The sequence below is a fragment of the Hordeum vulgare genome, chromosome 2H (assembly GCF_904849725.1).
Source record: "Hordeum vulgare subsp. vulgare chromosome 2H, MorexV3_pseudomolecules_assembly, whole genome shotgun sequence".
Lineage (NCBI taxonomy): Eukaryota > Viridiplantae > Streptophyta > Magnoliopsida > Poales > Poaceae > Hordeum > Hordeum vulgare.
Window position 1 is genome coordinate 127,553,855 of NC_058519.1, and position 20,455 is coordinate 127,574,309.

Here is a 20,455-nt window from a genome sequence, read left to right on the forward strand (position 1 = left end):
AATTGAAAACGCATGAATTGTTTGTAGTTGTTGTTTGGTTGGCCATATGCATTATTTCCATAAAAGATTAAGCATGTCATCATTTCCATTGCAAGAAAGAAGATTTCCACAAGGCCGCATTATATCGACATCTTTCTTTAAAAACACATACAAAACAAACCGCAAGAAATAAGAATATATTTTCAGTCACACAAAGTCGATTTTTTTAAGAAATTAACCTCTCCGATATTGCTTAGGAGAATATTCAAACAGAATAGACCCTAAATTCGAGAAAAAAGTCCCTTCTATTTGAATTTTTACCTTTTTTTTCTAGGCCAAAGGGAACAGGGATTGAAAAGCCAAAGGTTATCCATAAAAAAAAAAGCCAAAGGTGAACCAGCAGTTCCCAAAAGGCTCCCAGCAGGCCCCACCGCCCGCCCGCCCACAGATCGTAGCATATCCATCTAGTCCATTGCCTAAAAAAATTAAAACAATCCATCCAGTCCAACCGTCCCGTCGTTCTGCAACTGCAAGGCTTGCAACCAGGCCGCGCAACTGACCACCACCAGCAGCCAGCAGCCAGCAGCCGCAGCGCGAGCGCGACCCCTCAATTTCCACGACGCTTCCTTCCTTCCCCGGGTGCGGAGCGACGCGACGCGACCCGCCTCACCTCATCAAAGCCTCCCTCCCTCCCTCCCTTCCTCCATCTCCCCCCTCCTCCCAAATCTCCCTCCCCCGAATTCCTTTCCCACCCAAACCAAACCCTCGGCGCCTCAAAACCCTCGCCGCCGCCGGCGCCCCCTCCCCCATGGCTGCCGCCGCCGCCGCCCCCGCCCCCGCCTCCTCGGAGGAGGCCATCAAGGTAGGCCACGCCGCCAGCCCTCTCCCTCCGCCCCGCCCCCGTGCTCCCGCCGCCGCGGGCGCTCGTGGGGATCTCCGCGGCTCGTGTTTTTTCTCCCCTCTTCCTGTTCCTGGGATCTCGGCGCCTGATTCGGTTCGTCTGGTGGTGCCCGTGTTCGCTTTTTGCGCAGGCGGCGAAGGTTCTCATGGTCGGGGCTGGAGGCATCGGGTGCGAGCTCCTCAAGACCCTCGCTCTCTCCGGCTTCAGCGACATCCACGTCGTAAGTTTGTTATCTACTACTACATGCCCCCTTGCTTCCGCACCCTTTGTTGACACCATGCCTAGGTTTAGTTCGAATCTTGTATGCGTATTAGCTATTTGTCGGCAGCACCGCGGTGGATGGCCGTTGCGTCTCTGTGTCGGTAGCGGGATCTGTGATGGTCTTAGCGTTGACTTGACGCTGAAAAATAGATGCATAAACGTTTTCCTTCAGGCTGCGCTTACTTCCCTCTGCGCTGTCTTGGTTTTAGGGCGCTGCTACTGCCTTCTTAGATTGTGATAACACACCTATGCTTGGCTATGACAAAATGACATACAGTCAATGCCACAAAGTGTGTCATTCCTGTTAAAAGTTACAGACAACGGTGTTTTCTTTTGTCAAAAAATACGTTGTGGATAGGGCGAGCCCAGTTGGCTCATGTTTTGTGCACTGTCATGAAAAGTGATATCTTCATGGTAGTTCCTTGAGGTTGATGTACCTTGAACGCAAAGTTGTTTTAAAATATACATGGAGTAATCCTTGTTCAGGCAACCAGAGCTACATGAATCAATTTGCTTGACACACTTCTGGGTTCATCTTGTTGCTTTTCTTATGCAGATTGACTTGGACACAATTGAGGTCAGCAATCTGAACAGACAGTTTTTGTTTCGGAAGAGTCACGTTGGACAGTCAAAAGCCCATGTAAGTATATTTTCTACACGAACATATGATAGGTATAGTTATCTTGGGTACTTCTTCATATTGATGCCTGCTTATGATGTTTTCACCATTGATTTTGTCAGGTTGCTCGTGATGCTATTCTGAAATTTAGGCCAAATATCAATATAAAATCACACCATGCAAATGTTAAGGATGCCAAGTTCAATGTTGACTTTTTCAAGCAGTTTAATGTAGTTTTGAATGGCCTTGATAACTTGGATGCTAGACGACATGTGAATCGCCTCTGCCTTGCTGCTGAAGTTCCGTTGGTTGAAAGTGGGACCACTGGGTTTCTCGGACAGGTGAGTTGACCAAATATCATGGTTTTTGTCTCTTGTTATCTTTGCATCTCCCTTGTCACTAATGCCTGTGGGTATTGTTATGCTTGTCTTTTGTATTTTGCTTGTAGCACTCCTGTTAGAAGGTATTCCATGATATTTGATTGTTAGCCAGTGTGCTAACCGCTGGTGATCCCTGTTCATTTTGTTAGTAATATAGCAGTAATATTTACCCTAGGTGTACAACTTTCCAGTTGAGATGGCCATTCTGTACACTCTGATAACATGGCTAAATGTTTGGTCTGGACCTTTGCACAATTACGCAAGGACACATGGGGAAATGCATTGTCATTTCTAAACTGGGCCTTCCGGGTGTAGATAAGCTCACATGTATAACAGAAAGTAGGCATCTGCCCACTCTCTTTCCACAAGAGCTGCTTATGCATGCTTTTTAAAAAATGACCGTGTTTAAAAAGCCTATATACACCCCGCTGCATGACTTGCTAGTATTTATTTATATTTTGTGTACATAACCATGAGTTGGTCGCGAGATCTTATGGGTTTCACCTACCCCAACTTGTTTGGGACAAAAGGCTTTGTTGTTGTTGTACACTTTGCATATGGTTGACATTTGCTTGTAGTCATGTACATATCATTGCATTTAGTAGTTGACTTGAAGCTGAAAATAGACCATCAAGAGCTGAATAAGTGACATAATCTGGAAACTTGTACATCGAATAGTTGTGCCGTGAACATGCAATATATGAGTCAGCATTTGATTCATGTAAATCAATTGCCAAAACCTAAGTGTTACCTTGATATAAATGCATACCATTTAGTGGCCAGGCCTAAACTGCTTGGTATAAAATGGGTTTTAACCATCCTCGTTATTTATAGCACATCTGTCAACTGTGAAACTGCAAGCTACAAATGGTCACTGAAATAATCAAGGTGTTTCTGGCTCTCTGCTGAATAGGTCAAGTTAATGCTTTACTAAAAGCAATTGGCATTCTATTTTGCAGGTTACGGTTCATGTCAAAGGTAAAACAGAGTGCTATGAATGCCAACCTAAGCCTGTCCCAAAATCATATCCAGTCTGCACAATTACAAGCACTCCATCAAAGGTTCCTCTTTTTGCCTCTGCATGTTTATTATTTTCAAGTTTGCTTATCTTATTGTGATATTAATTATGTTCTGCTATTTCTTTCGAGGCTATGTATTATGATGGTTTGTACTCCCTCCATTCCCAAATATAAGCCCTTGTAGAGATTCCAATATGGACTATATACGGAACAAAATGAGTGAATCTATGCTCTAAAATACGTCTATATACATCTGTATGTAGTCCACATTGAAATTTCTGAGAAGTCTTACATTTAGAAACGGAGGGAGTTTGTTCTTTAATATGCATAATTTTGTTTATTGTGGGAAGGAACAAGCTTATTCGGCTTTTGTTTCTTTGATTAGTTCTGATGGAACCTTGCAAGAAAAGTCATTTAAACTGGATGCTGTTTGACCTAATTGCCTAATATTGTACTACCTCCGTCCCAAAATATAAGACATTTTTGCATTTATTTTTCAAAACACACAACAAGCTTTAATGCCGTTATTTAATTTCTTTTTTGCAGTTTGTGCACTGCATTGTTTGGGCAAAGGAGCTTCTATTTGCTAAGCTGTTTGGTGATAAGAACCAAGATAATGACCTTAATGTGCATTCAAAAGATGGCAGCAGTTCAAAATTAGATGTATTTGAAAGGGATGTTGATGAAGATCTTGATCAGTATGCTCAGAGGATTTATGATCATGTATTTGGTTATAATATCGAAGTTGCCTTAGAGAATGAGGAAACCTGGAAGAACCGGAGAAGACCAAATCCAGTGTACATTAGAGACACATTACCTGATGCAGTAAAGCAAAATGGTAGCTCACAGGACTGCAGTAATGATCATGAAGAACCTTCTGCTATGGCATCTTTAGGCCTTACCAATCCTCAAGAGATATGGACTCTGGCTGAGAATTCAAGAGTGCTTTTGGAGGCTTTTAAATTGTTTTTTGAGAAAAGAGAGAAGGTCTGTATGTGTTATCTTCAAGTTCTGTAAACTTCAAGAAATGATTTTCTTGTATATGACTCGTGTTTTCTTATCTCAGGAAATAGGGAACTTAGTTTTTGACAAGGATGACCAGTTAGCAGTTGAGTTTGTTACTGCTGCAGCAAATATCAGAGCTCACTCTTTTGGTATACCACTACATAGCCTATTTGAAGCTAAAGGTGTTGCTGGAAACATAGTTCATGCTGTGGCAACAACAAATGCTATAATAGCTGGTCTCATTGTTATTGAAGCAATCAAAGTTCTCCGGAATGATTACAAGAACTACAGGTGACTATACTTAATTTGTTATATCACATTGTTTTTGCCTATGTTTCTTCCTGAAGTTGTTACAGTTCAGTGTACCTGTTTTCTGGATATGGTAGTTTGAAAAGAGTGTTGCTGTTGCCACTTTTCTGCCACCCCATTTTACATGGTATCATATGTTATTCATGCGTTTCTGTGCTTTCCTTATCGGCAATACAGCAAAGCACTCTAACTTCATTTTTTGACATGTTACAGAATGACATATTGTCTTGAACATCCTACAAGGAAGTTGCTTCTGCTGCCTGTAGAACCTTTTGAACCTAATAAATCATGCTATGTCTGCTCTGAGGTATTTTGCACTGTCTAAGATGTCACGTTCTTATATGTTATTGCTATCTTTTGTATCTGACATAAAACTAAAACTGAATGCACCAGACCCCTCTTCTGCTGGACGTTAACACTAAGGTCACAAAGCTTAAGGAGGTTATTGACAAGATTATAAAAAGCAAACTTGGAATGAACCTACCATTGGTAATGATTGGCTCTACGCTTGTTTTTGAGGATGGCGATGGCTTAGAGGAAGACGAGGCTGCAAACTATGCTTTAAACCTTGAGAAGGTACTATCTTCATACTCATATTGTTTCCTGTTCAAGGCAAGTGCCAATGGAACAATGCACTCCCATGTCATGTGTTCTCTTTCTAGTCTGTGGCCCTTGTGTTTCTGTATTGTCGATTACTATATATTATTGCCAGCTTAGTGTTGATCAACTATTACAGGTCTTGGCTGAACTGCCAGCTCCAGTTATTAATGGCACAAAGATCACTGTTGAGGATTTCCAGCAGGAGTTGTCATGCAGCATTAACATCAAGCACAGGTTCATATCTGTATTTTCCATGCATTATTGCCAGTTATGTCTTCTAGAACTATACCTTAACTGGATGTTTATCGTATATAAAATAATCGGGTCCCCCCTGCCTTCCAACGGCCTAAATGCTCTTATATTTCTTTACGGAGGAAATATTAGTTATGATGACTCTTTTGCAATAAAAACTAGGGTGTCATAGATTTGTACAATATACATGACACCTCCATACAATTTTGCTAATGAAAGTTAGCAGATGATTTCCCACTGTCCCAGAGTGGTGGCATGATGCTGAAACTGCCATTGTTTTACAAAATATTTTCGCATACAAATTAAGTTTATCATGTAAATGTTCTTCACATTCCGAGCTTAATATCATAATACAAGGATAGATTACTCTGCTCTAGAGGCAAATGTGACCTGAATACTGTATTTCTGTCATATGCATACTTTTTTCACTTCAGTACCTCTGTCAATGACTAGAGCTTAATTTCTTCTGTGATCCATGCAGGGAAGAGTTTGACGAGGAGAAAGAGCCTGACGGAATGGTTTTATCTGGATGGTCTGCTCCGGTGGAGAAGCAGATTAATAGTAATGGGGAAAACAAATCGGCAGCTTCTTCATCCAGTGTGCATGCCACTGATGACACTGCAGAGGATCCATCTAAACCTGGGATGAAGCGCAAACTGGATGAACTGTTGGAAACAAAGGAAAAATGTGATGCATCCAGTAGTGCTCAGGTTGTCGAAGATGACGAAGATTGTACGATGCTTGACGGGAACCCGGCGTTAATCAAGAAAAAGAGATTGCAATAGCAGTCATTCCTGTCTTACTCGTAGAGATAATAGCTGTTGACCCCTGCTGTCATGGCTAACTCATTGTTCCAACGTAGCATCTTTGGTGACTTATCTATGTGGTGATGCTAGGCTGATGATGATATTGAGAATATCAATGACTACTCTTGGGACATATTTTTTGCTTTAGATACCGCGCCTTAGGAATGTAATTTGTAGTTGAGTTTGTAGACACAGGAGAAACTAATGCCCTGCTGACAGTCAGCTCTAAGGGTGAAATTGTGTTTCTCAGCGAAGCAGAATGGATGATAATTTTTGCTCTTCTTTCTGTATTGTGTCAAGCAAACGTTCTTTCCTGTCCGTTTTAGTTGCTCGTTATATCAAAGGGTGGTTCTTTTAAAAGAAAGATTACCTTATTCTTAAAAAACCGTTAATGTTGTTATCTCGTTTGAAATGCCACCTCCCAGCATAAGTCCTCAGGGTCCTCCTCTAACTAGGAGGGACATATATCCGCCAACTAAGAGGGTCCTCTTTTGCTGAAGTTTATTTTAAAAACTGTTTTCTGGTAAACAAACAAACAAACAAACACTGCATCCAGCACTAAATTGCCAAGATCTAGAGTTGATTCTAAGAACAAGAACTTACAAACTACTCCTAGGTGAGAGCTAGAGTTGATCCTAAGAAGAAAACCCTCCAAACTAAGTGAGAGCACGTCCGTTAGAGCATTACAGCCGGAGCCGGACGCCTCAAAACCCCTTCAAATGATTAAGAAAAATGTTTTCATACTTCAAAATGTTTCTCACTGTTAATATTGGCCATCAATGCTCGCCTTGTGAAGGAAATGAGCTCCTCCAATAACCCTATTAACAGAGTAGCTTAGCTTTTGCCCGATGTGGCTATTTAAATCGGAAGTGGCAACCCTACCGACCCAACACGGATTAAAACATTCAAAATGATCGTGCGTGTCTTTACAGGTACTAGGTGTATTAAATACTCCTACAAGTTTTATGATTGTAAATGGGAAACTTTGAGTGTATAACGATCCGGATTTGCCTACCCTGTAGATGCTCTTAATTTGCACGCATCAAATAGCTGAACTACCATTTCAGTAAGCTAACACATACTGGCTCCGTCCGAAATTACTTGTCACACAAATGAATAAAATAGATGCATCTAAAATTAAAATACATCTACATATATTTATTTTTATGATAAATATTATCCACTGCAACAAATGAACAAATTTGTTGATGTTCCGTCTCAGTCAGCAAAACCAGCCGAACAAGATTGTCCAAATCATTAATCCACTTCATCAGGATGCCAACAGAACAGAATGCCTCCACAACCACAAGTGACAAGTAGAAAGAACATCAGCCGCAACAAAATCACATCAACAGTTGAGGAACACAATCTACCCGCACAAGGAAACCTACAATTCTGACCCCGTTTCGGGCAAATGCGTCCTCAAGAAATCGAATGGGAAACAATTACCTACACTTCTGACGGGCAAATGCGTCCTCAAGAAATCGAACAGGGAAACAAAAAACCAATCAGTGCAGGAAAATCCGCGCCAATTTCCGGCCGCCGCCCGTCTTCCGGAGGCCTTCCAAGAACGCCGCCCCTCTGAAATGCGACGCGAGCGCGCAGAACGCGATCCCGAGCAGCAGCGCCGCGAGCCTCCGGAGCCCGCCCATCGTCTTCCTCCTCCTCCTCGCCCGCCCCCACACCGCCGCCCAGATGCCGAGCGCCTGGCCCAGGCCCGACGCGCGCCAGGCCTCCGCGAGGACGGCGAGCCTGTCGCCCAGGGCCAGGGAGAGGACGAGCAGCACGACGTCCTCGGCGGGCGCCTTCCGCCTCCCCCTTCGCCCGGGCCATCGGCCACCGAGAGGGCGCGGGCGCGGGAGGAGGCGGCGAAGGGAGGAGGAGACCAGGCGGCGGAGCGGCGGGGGCGGGAACACGATGCGCTTGGGCTTCGCTCGGCGGCGGCGGGGGGAGCGGCCTCTGCAGCTGACGGCGAAGGAGGCGGTGACGGCAAGGGCGAGCGGGAGGTGCCCGGCGGGTCCGGGGAGTTGCGGCGGGAGCATAGTGATCCGCTGGGTTGAGCGGAGGGGGAGGGTGCTCGCGTCCTCGGATGTGCCCTTTTGATTTTGGAGGCTCCAAATAGGCGGAGGCGCAACGGCACAAGGATGACGTCTACCCGCAAGACACGTGTGCCCTCTCTGCAAGTTTTAGAGGTAATCACTCTGCTTTCTCTAAAAATTCACAGTAAATTTGTACGTAATATGTGGTGCTCACATAGGTAAAGATGAACTTATGCGCATATCTGAGAAAATCAGAAAAAGATGAACCAATGTGCAAAGTAAGCTCAAAATCGTGTTATCCAGAAATCAACAGTGCATATAATGTTCAGAAGGTGGTCACAGGCGGAATCAATAGTTCTCCAACATTCCATCAGCAAACCCAATTTGTCCATACGTCCATATAGCTCTCCAAAATCTAATCGACAATTTGTGTTACACTTTCTTTTCATCTATCATCAACAAATGATGTTTACAACATGAACAACAGAATCAACACCCTGTAAAATGGAATAATAAGTGATCCCAAAATCTGTATCTGAAATGCTATTACAACACACGACACGATCGGTGAACAATGTTCTTATTTGACTGATGGCGCGGAGGCGCAGCACGCTCTTTGACCTTTGTGCAACGCACATCTCTTCCTCCTTGCGATTGGCTGATTCTTGCAAGGTGAACCATCGGATGCCCGAGCTCCACAGACAGATGGCAATACCGACCTTCCGGAACATGGTGCCGATGACGCACCAGTGACCTCAATTCCTCTGTGCTCCTCGCATCTTTCCCTTCCTATCACCGGTTCCAGTTTGCAGTATCCATTATCTGTCACTACTCCACATAAGGCTGATGCGTCGTTGTTTGCTTCTCTTGGCTGACATCCTTGGCCTCTCGACGATGGTGCGTTGGCTGATTTCTGTGCTTTGAGCCGCTCAAACCACTTCCTTCCACAAGGCTCATCTTCGTGGAACTGAGATTCTGCATGGGAGGTTCCATATGCTTCATCTTCTGTAGGAGCTTCTCCGATTTTCATCTCATTTGCTTTGAAGCTGTTCCTTTGCCAAGATGGCTCCTTTGCATTTGTGGACAGATTTTTGGATTGGTCTGCACTGGTTTGCCAGGCTTGATCTCGTTTGCTTGGATTAGCAGTTTGTTGAGGTATGGATTCAACAGTTGGAATAGCAACTTGGCAAGTGGAGCTAGAAGAGGATACTTTGCGACTGTATGCCACTCTGACTCTTCTACCTTTGTGCAACTCACACCTCTTCCTTCCTTCCATTGGATCCTCCAAACAAGAAGAACCATCTTCTAGCATTACTCCACAAACAGCTTCGGCTTCTCTTATCGGTGCAGTTCGCCGTTTAATAACATCGATCTTTTTCACCTTGTATCCTTCAGACCTTCTATGTGCTTGTTTACCAGCAGTATTGGCCTGAGGTGTGCATTTTCGGTGAATATCACTTGCCTCGTTTAAATCGTCGCCAGAGTTAACCAAACGAGGCCTGAAGCCGACAAACGTACGGACTCTTGGAAGCATATTTTTCATACTGCTAGATGAAATCTCAACAGACCCACTGCTGTTAATCTTTATACCTGCTTTCTCTCCAAACACCCTCTGTTTTAAGTGCCGGACTCTGCTAAGCAAAGATAATCTATTGCTTCCCTGTTCTAACTTGAGCAGTATTTCTTCGCGACGACACGCACCATTCTGCAGTTTATTCCATGCATAATCAAATACTCCCAGTAGCTGACCTTCAGTCTTCTCAGCTGCCTTTTTGGAACCCATCTGTTTTTGCCCACAGTAACGAAGACATTAGGCACAATGGCAAGTATATTTTCAACATAATCACAATACGAACGGCTAGAGATAAAAATGATCTGTTCTATTTCTGTACAAGCTACTAAGAAGCATTGTTTATGGATTTCCCTGCATCCATCACTTTTGACAGAAGATTTCACATACTTACTTTAAACCATTACTTACGAAATATGGCTAGGTAAATGCGTACAAATCAATTTCCATGAACAGTATGCATGATTTTAAAAGGTTCAAGACCAACCACATAATACATGCATATTGCCAAGTATCAACTAACTCCGCCTATGTTGTCTCAACATAGCCGGTCCCAAGCCCGGGTAAAGGAGGAGGGTTGTGATAGGCTTGGCGAGCCAACGTCAAAACTCAGTCACTGTTATGGAGATGAAACCCAAAAGATGGGTGTAGTGGAAAATGAGCAAGGGTCTTCGCATTTGACTCGACGAGTGCGAAGGTTAAGGAAGCTAGCCGAGCCTAGGAGGATTCACTTAGGTAGTTGGAACGTAGGGTTCTGACAGGTAAGCTTCAGGAGGTAGTTGATACAACGGTGAGGAGAGGCGTTGATATCCTTTGCGTCCAAGAGACCAAATGGAGGGGATAGAAGGCGGAGGAGGTGGAGGGTACCGGCTTCAAGCTGTGGTACACGGGGACGTTTGCAAACAGACATGGAGTAGGCATCTTGATCAGCAAAATCCTCAAGTATGGAGTGGTAGATGTCAAGAGATGTGGGGACCGGATTATCCTGGTCAAGCTGCTAGTTGGGGACTTAGTTCTCAACGTTATCAGCGCGTATGCCCCGCAACTAAGCCACAATGAGAACACCAAGAGGGAGTTTTGGGAAGGCCTGCAGGACATTGTTAGGAGTGTACCGATTGGCGAGAGGCTCTTCATAGGAGGAGACCTCAATGGCCACGTGTGCACATCTAACATAGGTTTTGAAGGGGTGCATGGGGGATTTGGCTATGGCATCAGGAATCAAGAAGGAGAAGATGTCTTAAGCTTTGCGCTAGCCTACGACATGATCTTAGCTAATACCCTCTTTAAGAAGAGAGAATCACATCTAGTGACTTACAGTAGTGGGAACACTCTAGCCAGATTGATTTCATCCTCTCGAGAAGAGAAGACAGGCGTGCATGCCTAGACTGTAAGGTGATACCTGGAGAGAGTGCTGTCCCTCAACATAAGCTTGTGGTTGCTGACTTCCGCTTTCGGATTCGTGTCCAGCGGGACCAGCCTGCCAAAGTCGCTAGAACGAAGTGGTGGAAGCTCAAGTTGGAGGTAGCTCGAGCGTTCAAGGAGAGGGTCGTTAAGGAGGGCCCTTGGGAGGAAGGAGGTGATGTAGACAACATGTGGAGAAGATGGCGACTTGCATTCGTAAGGTGGACTCAAAGGAGTTTGGAGTGTCCAGGGGAAGTAGAAGAGAAGGTGGTGGAACGATGATGTCCAGAAGGCAATTAAGTAGAAGAAAGATTGTTTCAGACGCCTCTATCTGGATAGGAGTGCAGACAACATAGAAAGTACAAGATGTCAAAGAAGGCCGCAAAGCGAACTGTGAGTGACGCAAGGGGTCGGGCGTATGAGGACCTCTACCAACGGTTAGACACGACAAAAGGCGAAAGGGACATCTATAAGATGGCCAAGATCCTAGAGAGGAAGACGAGGGATGTTGACCAAATCAAGTGCATCAAGGATGGAGCAGATCAACTCCTGGCGAAGAACGAGGAGATTAAGCATAGATGGCGGGAGTAGTTTGACAAGCTGTTCAATGGGGAGAGTGGGAGCTCTACCATTGATCTGGACGACTCCTTTGATGATACTAGCAGGCGTTTTGTGCGGCGAATCCAGGAGTCGGAGGTCAAGGAGGCTTTAAAGAGGATGAAAGGAGGCAAGGCGATGGGCCCTGATTGTATCCCCATTGAGGTGTGGAGAGGCCTCGGGGACATAGCGATAGTATGGCTAACCAAACTCTTCAACCTCATTTTTCGGAGAAACAAGATGCCAGAAGAATGGAGATGGAGTATATTAGTACCAATCTTTAAGAACAAGGGGGATGTTCAGAGATGTACTAATTATCGTGGAATTAAACTGATGAGCCATACAGTGAAGCTATGGGAGAGAGTCATTGAGCACCGCTTAAGAAGAATGACAAGCGTGACCAAAAATCAGTTTGGTTTCATGCCTGGGAGGTCAACCATGGAAGCCATTTTTTTGGTACGACAACTTATGGAGAGATATAGGGAGCAAAAGAAGGACCTGCATATGGTGTTCGTTGACTTGGAGAAGGCCTATGACAAGATACCGCGGAATGTTATGTGGTGGGCATTGGAGAAACCTCGGAAAGTCCCAGCAAAGTACATTACCCTCATCAAGGACATGTACGATAATGTTGTGACATGTGTTCGGATAAGTGATGGTGACACTGATGACTTCTCGATTAAGATAGGACTACATCAGGGGTCAGCTTTGAGCCCTTGTCTTTTTGCCTTGGTGATGGATGAGGTCACAAGGGATATACAAGAAGATATCCCATGGTGTATGCTCTTTGCAGACGATGTGGTGCTAGTCGATGATAGTTGGACGGGGGTCAACAGGAAGTTGGAGTTATGGAGGCAAACCTTGGAATTGAAAGGTTTTAGACTTAGTAGGACTAAAACCGAGTACGTGAGGTGCGCTTTCAGTACTACAATGCGCGAGGAGGAGGATGTTAGCCTTGATGGTCGGGTGGTGCCTCAGAAGGACAAGAGGGATGAATGAAGATGTGGACCATCAAATTAAAGCCGGATGGATGAAGTGGCGCCAAGCTTCTGGCATTCTCTGTGACAAGAGGGTGCCACAAAAGCTAAAAGGCAAGTTCTATAGGACGACGGTTCGACCCACAATGTTGTATGACGCTGAGTGTTGGCCGACTAAAAGGCGAAATGTGCAACAGTTAGGTGTGGTGAAGATGCGCATGTTGAGATGGATGTGTGACCACACAAGGAAGGATCGAATCTGGAATGATGATATACGTGATAGAGTTGGGGTAGCGCCAATTGAAGAGAAGCTTGTCCAACATCGTCTAAGATGGTTTGGGCATATTCAGCGTAGGCCTCCAGAAGCCCAAGTGCATAGCGGACGGCTAAAGCATGCAGATGATGTCAAAAGAGGCCGGGGTAGACCGAACTTGACATGGAAAGAGTCTGTAAAGAGAGATCTGAAGGATTGGAGCATCACCAAAGAACTAGCCATGGACAGGGGTGCGTGGAAGCTTGCTATCCATGTGCCAGAACCATGAGTTGGTCGCTAGATCTTATGGGTTTCACCTCTAGCCTACCCAACTTGTTTGGGACTAAAGGCTTGGTTGTTGTTGTTGTTGTTGTTGATTGCCAAGTATCAACTACAGTTCCATTCGGTGCTGAAGGCAATATTGTGGAAACGGTTAAGACAAGACTGCTCATGGATTAATGGAGTATGCAGCATGTCTGCACCAAACAGCCACCATGTAAACTTCATAACTAAAAACATAAGCAAGGGTTCAAACTTCAAAGGAAAGGACATATTAACACGACACTCAGTTTGGCAACATAGTTTTTTCAAAACCATGGTAATCCAAAACCTCAGTATTTCATTACGTGGGCAATGGATACTTCAGTTTCTAGTTTACGTAAAACTGCGGATTCGTTTGGCAAGTGGCAGTTTTTTCCCCAGTTTCTTTGGTTTTTACAGATTGTTACGTTGTTGCATGCATACTCAGCTACACTCACAGATCAACTTGTGCTAGTGGTTTTTACGGATTGTTAGAGCACCTACAGCCGGACTCAGCAAATCCGGTCCATCAAACGCCAGCGGACGCGTCCGGGCATGTCTATGGACATTGACCGGTCACTCCTCAAATCGCGTCGGCCGCATCAGTGTTTCTCATATATGATCCCCTATATCCATACTAAACCATGCAACATCGATCAAACTACGTAGATCATCAAATGGACATACAAATGCATAACCCGTTCACCAAAAGATCACCAACAGATCTTCAAAAGACCGCCATAGTTCACATAGTGCACATAAATGACGGACTACTTTCAACTACATCTAAAAACATGAAACCAAAGTAAAGAAAGCGGATCTTCGCCACTTCCTCGTCCGCCCTTTCCCCTCAAGTCGTTGGCGCAACTGTAGGCGTCGACGATTGGTGGAGGATCGTCCGAGTCGTCGGATGACGCACCGTTGTCGTCGGAGGAGGAGAGGATGATGAGCCCTTTGAGCTGCCGAACGATCCGTTCTTGAGCTGTCTCCGTTGCTTTCTCCTTGTCCTCGCGCTCAGACTGCTCGATGGCAAGCCGGAACGCCTTTGGCGTTCTTCCTGTGGATCCGCCGAGCGTTTGTCTCCGCTGTAGTAAGTGATCGATCGTAGATTTCTCCGCCGCCTACCTCTCCCTTGCCTGTTGCCGCTCGCGACGGGCAGCACGTGCCTCCGCTTCCGGCGTGCGTGTTCGGGCCAGTTGGGCTGGCACAAGCACCCACTGCTGCCCACGTGGGAGAGCGGTAGCTGATCGGGGCAGGGGACGACGTGGGGGAGGCGCGGATTATCCATCCCTCACGGAGCTGCGCGCGGGCCGAAAGGGTTCATTGTCGGCGTCCTCATTGTCCCTACGGGGGAGAGGCCAGACGGTTGATCTGAAACCGGCCCCATCCACCTTGGAACTCTTCAGGGCAATGCGGATGGCTAGCTCCTCCTCGGCATCAAGGTTGGAGTCGGAGCAGCTGTCGGAGCTCGACATGGTCATCGGAATCGTCGGACTGGATCAAATCGGAGAAATGGAGGAGGTGGGGATTCCGGATTGGGAAAATTGGTGGGGACGGTGTGGGCTCGGGGTGGCCGGGTTGACGTGGCAGACCTGCCCAGGCACGCCCGGATCGCCCCATATCCGCCCTAGATATGGGCAGGATATGAGGGGCACCAGACAGCCCAGGTGTTTGAGGCCCGTTTGAGACGCCCGACTGGATTGCATTTTCATGACCCGGCCATTGACCGGACCGTCCGCCCGAACATTTGAGACGGGTTTGGGGCGCCCGGCTGTAGATGATCTTAGGTTGTATATGCGTCTCTACCGGATAGATCGATCAGCTAGCTAGTATCAATTTATGTGTCACGGGCGTTGATTACCAGAAGAACATGAACTGAGAGAGACGAACGGCCCAGCGTTTCTCGGTTTTGAAAAAAGAGGTCAGGACCTAGTTTTATATACCGCAGAAATACCACAGTTTTAGGGATACTACGGTTTGTTACACTGCAGTATTTTTTTCATCCAAACAACTCAAAGTATTGAAACCGAGTTTTTTTGGAAACCACAATATTGCTTACAAACTGCAAAAATACTTAAGCTCCCAAACGAACCCTATATGAAAATTTGAACAGCATGAGCATGAGAATTTGAAGAAACTTCAAAAGGAAGTCTTCAACACAATATCAACAGAGAAAAACACCAAGTAACTACTTTGCAGGAGGCGGTGATGCTGTTGTTGAAACCTAAGTGCACAAGAACTTGCACATATTTTAATAACTCTCATACACAACAGATGCGTGCGCTTGTATATCATCAAACTATGAGATACCATTGGTCTGTTAGTGCATTCTTGTGTATGACAGTTCAACAAGCCCCTTCTCATGTTAAGAAGTGGAAAACAAGCATGAAAACACTTACCAGCGCACATCGAAACATCATAGAGTAGCCTCTGGAGAAGACTTCCCTGAACAATCCAGGTCCTGCCGTGAGCGCGTTCATCTCAGCTTTACAGACAGCAGCCAACGGATTCCCGGTGTCCAGGTGTGACCCTGTCCGCCCGTACTGCTGGAGCCTCGCCCTGACATTATCGGCCTGCCCGAGGTATACCACCACGACGACAACTGATCGATTTCTGCGAGCCCTGACACCATCATAGGAAGGCCTTGCAACGCCCAGCTCGTAGAGGCCAGGGAAGTTGTCCGGGAGGTTGCGTGTGTGATACCTCTGGACCCCCTCCTTGCCGGCGGAGTGGTCCTCCCAGTCCGACGGCCCGACAAGAACCTACAAACGGGAGAATTCAGGAGCAAATCAAGCTAGAATCAAGAACCCAAGATTTTACAATCCGACCCTAGAATTTGAATTTGAGGCGCGGGTTGGAAATCGCGTAGCAGCACGGATGGACGCCATGGCCGGATCTCCTCAACTACGCTCCAATCAGGAAAGCTCGCGGCGGCTGCCGCCAGTAGCAGATGGCAAGCAGGCAAGCAGCCAAGCAGGAGAGGGGTGAGCACGCACGCACCTTCCATGGGGAGAAGAGGGAATCGTGTTTGGTGCGGGGGCAGTCCTCCCGCTTCAATCTGGCAGCGGCGACCGCAGGCATGGCTAGGCCGCCTCTGCCTAGCGCACTCTCTGGCAGTGTCTGGCAGGTAGGATCAGCGCCGCCGCCGGTCGCATCGCCGCCGGGAGAGGGATTGTCGTCTTTAGAAAATCCCGGCTGATGGACTTGTGGGGCATCGCCGCGTTCCGATCCTAGCCGGGATTTAGGCCAACTTCAGGGCGCGGCCCCATCCGGAGGTCGCTTTGGCCCGCATTCTGTCCGTTTAGCACGGACAATGGGTCATGTCTGGCCTGTCCTAGGATGCGGCGGTCGGTCGTGGACGCACGGACGCATTCTTTGACCGCATTCTGTTCACCACGATCAATATGTCTATATATCCATATTTATCAATGTTTTAAACAAGTTTGCACGTTCAAGTATCAATTGTCTCGAATAAAAATAGTTTTACAACCCAATCGAAATTGTCTTGAATAAAATAATTTTACAACCAAATCGAAATTGTCTCGAATAAAGATAATTAACCAATACATCTATTGGTTTCCAATATGATCCCACACGTGCTCAACCAAGTCATTTTGAAGCTGCAAATGAGTGTGTCAATCACGGATTTCACGATGGAATTGAGTAAACTGCTTAAATGTGGCCGGTTTTTGGTGCAGTGACTCAACATTGTTACCTTGAAAATCAAATCATTGGTCGAAAATGGAGTCATCACGCTCGTCCTCGACGATCATGTTGTGCATGATAACACAAACAATCATCACCTCCCAAAGCTTCCCTTCATCCCATGTCAATGCAGGGTTTCAGACGATACCCCATCAGGATTGAAGCACACCAAAAGCACGCTCCACATCCTTTCTAGCACTCTCTTGCATTTGGGAAAATCTCTTTCTCTTCTCTTCTTGGTTGTTTGAGATTGTCTTTACAAAACTTGACCACTAAGGATATATACCATCAACCACGTAGTATCCCTTGTTATAGTGGTGGCCATTAATCTCAAAGTTGACAGGTGGGGAGTGGCCTTCTGCAAGCCTAGCGAACACTGGGGAACCCTGCAGCACGTTGATATCATTGTGAGAACCGTCCATGCCGAAGAAAGAATGCCATATCCAAAGATCATGCGATGCCACCGCTTTTAATATGACAGTGCACACTTTCACATGTCCCTTGTACTGGCCCTGCCAAGCAAATGGACAGTTCTTCCACTCCGAGTGCATACAATCTATGCTGCCAAGCATGCCTGGAAAGCCTCTATCGGCGTTGATCGCAACAACCTTTTTGTGTCAGCGACATTTGGCTGCCTCAAGTACTCAGGGCCAAGCACCGCTACCACGGCCTTGCAGAAGTTGTACATTGACAGCAGACATGTGGACTCACTCATGCGCACGTACTCATCCACAAGATCACCTAGAATTCCATATGCAAGCATGCGAATGGCGGCGGTGCATTTTTGATAAGAGGAGAATCCAAGCTTGCCAAGGGCATCCGTTTTGCACTCAAAAGAATGGGTCATGTTGAACCACTTCCGCACGGATGCGATTGAACACATGTCTTGACATACGAAAACGGCGACGGAATTTCTCCGGTTTGAAGAGTGCGGTATTCTCAAAGTAATCAGCATAGAGCAAGGCGTGGCCTCTCTCTCTCTGGTGGTTCAGGTTGGGCGCATGACGAGGCACTAACCCCCTGTACCGAGGCCGCTGCCTTTGAATCTGGTCATGAACAATCAGTGCAGCCACCACAAGTTCTTCGCCATCTGAGGATGAATCATCCGATAAACAAATGAAGTGGTTGAAGAAAAAATCATCTCCACTGTCCATACTTTTGTGGGCAAAGTGTCAAACACCTTGCGGTCGTGATGGCGAAGAGGTCGCGAATCACCTCGAGGCAGCGGGGGCGGATGGCGGTCGGCTACAGGTCGCTTTGTAGCACCCTCGACGGAAGCTTTCGTTGCCGATGGACGTCGTCGGCGGTCGTATCCCCTCTGCGATCGAATCCGACGGCGACGACCAAACTCCTCCGAACGACGATCAAAACTCCTACCAAAGTGTGGGCGTGGTGGCGGCCATGGTGAGACGTGGTTTGGTATGAACGACCGAGGGGCGAGCAGCGAGGAAGTGACCAGATAATAGTGGCGGCGCAGGCGGCGGGGTTGGGCGGGGAGGGGCCGGTGGAGGCTTGGGGGAATGAATCGACAGAGTCCCCGACAGGCGGGCCACGGGAGGACAAGGGCATGCGTCCGCCCGTCCGCGCACTGTCCGTTTCTCCCCAAACGTCGCGCAAGTTTGGGTTGGAAATGGGTCGAAAACGGACAAAAAACAGACATATGTCCGTTTGGGGCCACGTGTTGGGCCGCGCTATTCACCCGTTTTTACCCCAAACGGACGCACCCGGACCAGATGGGGTCGCGCATTGGAGTTGGCCTTATCGCTCGGTCGGGATCGGTCGATTCGTTCATATAGATGCAGCTTATAGCATCTACAACCGGATCTTCAAATCCGGCACCTCAAACATCCGCGGACACGTACGACACATATACACACATTGACCAGACTCCTCTTATTTGTTATCTTCCATACTCGCCCCCCTTATATTCGAATCATTAAAAATCATATAACCCATGTAACACTACGTAAAAATAGATCAACACATAATTTATCGGATTGACCGAACAAAAGAAACATAGTTCATCGAAGTTCACTGACAAATCCTAACTACGAACTAGCTAAACATAAGTAAAATATAAATAGAGACGGGAACAATCACCACTTCCTCGCCGGCTCTTTGCCCTTTCGGCAGCCGACGCAAATGTAGGAGTCGGTCGAGTCGTGAGATGAGGAGTCGTGGTCGTCATCATCGTCGCCAGAGAGGACGACGAGCCCTTTTAGTCGTCGAACCTCCCTGTACTGCTCCCGCTTGAGCTTGGCGAACCGAGCCGCCTATGTCTTTGCCTTCACGGACTCGCGCTCGGACTGCTCAATGGAAATCCGCAGCGCCTTCGCATTCTTCCGCCTAAGGCGTCGCGCATCCGTCTCCGTGGTTGTAAGCGATCGCCGGTAGACCCATTCGAGGAGTCTCGGGTCCTCATCGGGCTCCGGCTCCATCCCACAGCGGCGGCGCATGGATTGCTCTACCTCCAACCTCTCCATTTGCTGTTGCCGCTCGCGGTGGGCAGCGCTCGCCTCTGATTTCAGCGTGCGTGTTCGGGCCAGCACGGCGGGCACAAGCACCCACCGCTGCCTACATGGGGGAGCAGTAGACGACGGGGCTAGGGGACAATGTAGGGGAGGCGCAGATTGTGCATGTCGCCTGCCACAGCTACGCATGGACCGGGAGGGCCCAGCGTCGGTGTCTGAACTGCACCGGAGGGAAACCGGCGATGCTGCTCACCCGGAGCTGCCCCCAATCTCCACTCTTGGACCGCTCCAAGGCGATGCGGAGGGCAAGCTCATACTCTGGATTCAGGTCGTCGTCGGAGCGGTTGCGGGAGCTTGACATTTCGCCGGATTTGATAGAATTCAGTGCGGGGAGAGGAGAGGACGAAGTGATAGAGGAGAGTGAGTGAGCTAGGGTTTCGGAGTGATGAGCCGGATGCGGCTTTTTGTGGGACAATCGCGGGGTCGTGGGTGAGCCTGGCCTATCAGGTGGGCATGCCCGGGCTCCCCCATATCCGCCCCATATCTGGGCTGGATATGAGGGGTGTCGGTGAGCCCGGGCGTTTGAGGCTCGTTTAGGGCCTCCGTTTGGGTCACTTTTTAATGAACGTGCACTGACCAGATGGGCTGCCCGGGCATTTGAGATGGATATAAGAGGTCCACCTGTAGATGCTCTTAGAGAATTATGCCCACACGCCCAAACAGGTAATAAAAATTTGATCCATACGGTGCCTAAAAAATTTCAAACATCCGGGCTGACCGACATACCTCATATTGAGCCTAAATATGAGACGAATATGTGGGACGTTTGGACGTGCCCGCCAAGTAGGACAGATGATGGGGTTTCATATGGAATCGTGTGGAAACCCGACGGTTCGACGAACGCTTCCTTTGTTGTTGTGGTGTGAATGCCATGTGGCACCGCTCCAACTCACGGCATGAGGTCAAATCCGGCTATTTAAGCCGGCCAGCGTCCCCCAACCCATGCTCATC

General features: G+C 47.2%; 3 protein-coding genes across 3 annotated transcripts; 1 reads left to right on the plus strand and 2 right to left on the minus strand.

The window, feature by feature from the left end:
* The first annotated feature begins 748 nt into the window (after positions 1-748).
* Positions 749-6,417, plus strand: LOC123425499 (SUMO-activating enzyme subunit 2). The gene is made up of 11 exons (XM_045109195.1): positions 749-841; positions 1,011-1,100; positions 1,698-1,781; positions 1,883-2,101; positions 3,100-3,201; positions 3,706-4,146; positions 4,226-4,455; positions 4,687-4,780; positions 4,867-5,049; positions 5,210-5,307; positions 5,807-6,417. Exons 1-11 carry the CDS (start codon positions 788-790, stop codon positions 6,108-6,110), a joined length of 1,899 nt encoding a protein of 632 aa, XP_044965130.1. The 5' UTR covers positions 749-787; the 3' UTR covers positions 6,111-6,417.
* Positions 6,418-7,376: 959 nt separating this feature from the next.
* LOC123429776 lies at positions 7,377-8,223 on the minus strand. Its single transcript, XM_045113772.1, has one exon. The coding sequence runs from the start codon at positions 8,171-8,173 to the stop codon at positions 7,640-7,642; it is 534 nt and encodes a 177-aa protein (XP_044969707.1). The 5' UTR covers positions 8,174-8,223; the 3' UTR covers positions 7,377-7,639.
* A 292-nt stretch (positions 8,224-8,515) lies between these two features.
* LOC123425500 (protein EFFECTOR OF TRANSCRIPTION 2-like) lies at positions 8,516-16,556 on the minus strand. Its single transcript, XM_045109196.1, has 3 exons — positions 16,269-16,556; positions 15,668-16,030; positions 8,516-9,953 (listed from the first exon to the last, which is right to left on the minus strand). The coding sequence occupies exons 1-3, from the start codon at positions 16,347-16,349 to the stop codon at positions 8,751-8,753; spliced, it is 1,647 nt and encodes a 548-aa protein (XP_044965131.1). The 5' UTR covers positions 16,350-16,556; the 3' UTR covers positions 8,516-8,750.
* Between the last annotated feature and the right edge of the window lie 3,899 nt (positions 16,557-20,455).

What these genes read in the sequence shown, in the direction of transcription:
- LOC123425499 (XM_045109195.1), top strand. Translation starts at nt 788, where the DNA reads ATGGCTGCCGCCGCCGCCGCCCCCGCCCCCGCCTCCTCGGAGGAGGCC. An exon ending in TTTTTGAGAAAAGAGAGAAG is followed by an intron (nt 4,147 to 4,225) that starts GTCTGTATGTGT and finishes TTCTTATCTCAG; the next exon opens with GAAATAGGGAACTTAGTTTT. An exon ending in CATGCTATGTCTGCTCTGAG is followed by an intron (nt 4,781 to 4,866) that starts GTATTTTGCACT and finishes TGAATGCACCAG; the next exon opens with ACCCCTCTTCTGCTGGACGT.
- LOC123429776 (XM_045113772.1), bottom strand. Translation starts at nt 8,173, where the DNA reads ATGCTCCCGCCGCAACTCCCCGGACCCGCCGGGCACCTCCCGCTCGCC.
- LOC123425500 (XM_045109196.1), bottom strand. Translation starts at nt 16,349, where the DNA reads ATGCCTGCGGTCGCCGCTGCCAGATTGAAGCGGGAGGACTGCCCCCGC. An exon ending in CCCTCTTCTCCCCATGGAAG is followed by an intron (nt 16,031 to 16,268) that starts GTGCGTGCGTGC and finishes TCCCGTTTGTAG; the next exon opens with GTTCTTGTCGGGCCGTCGGA. An exon ending in TGATGTTTCGATGTGCGCTG is followed by an intron (nt 9,954 to 15,667) that starts GTAAGTGTTTTC and finishes GGGCAAAAACAG; the next exon opens with ATGGGTTCCAAAAAGGCAGC.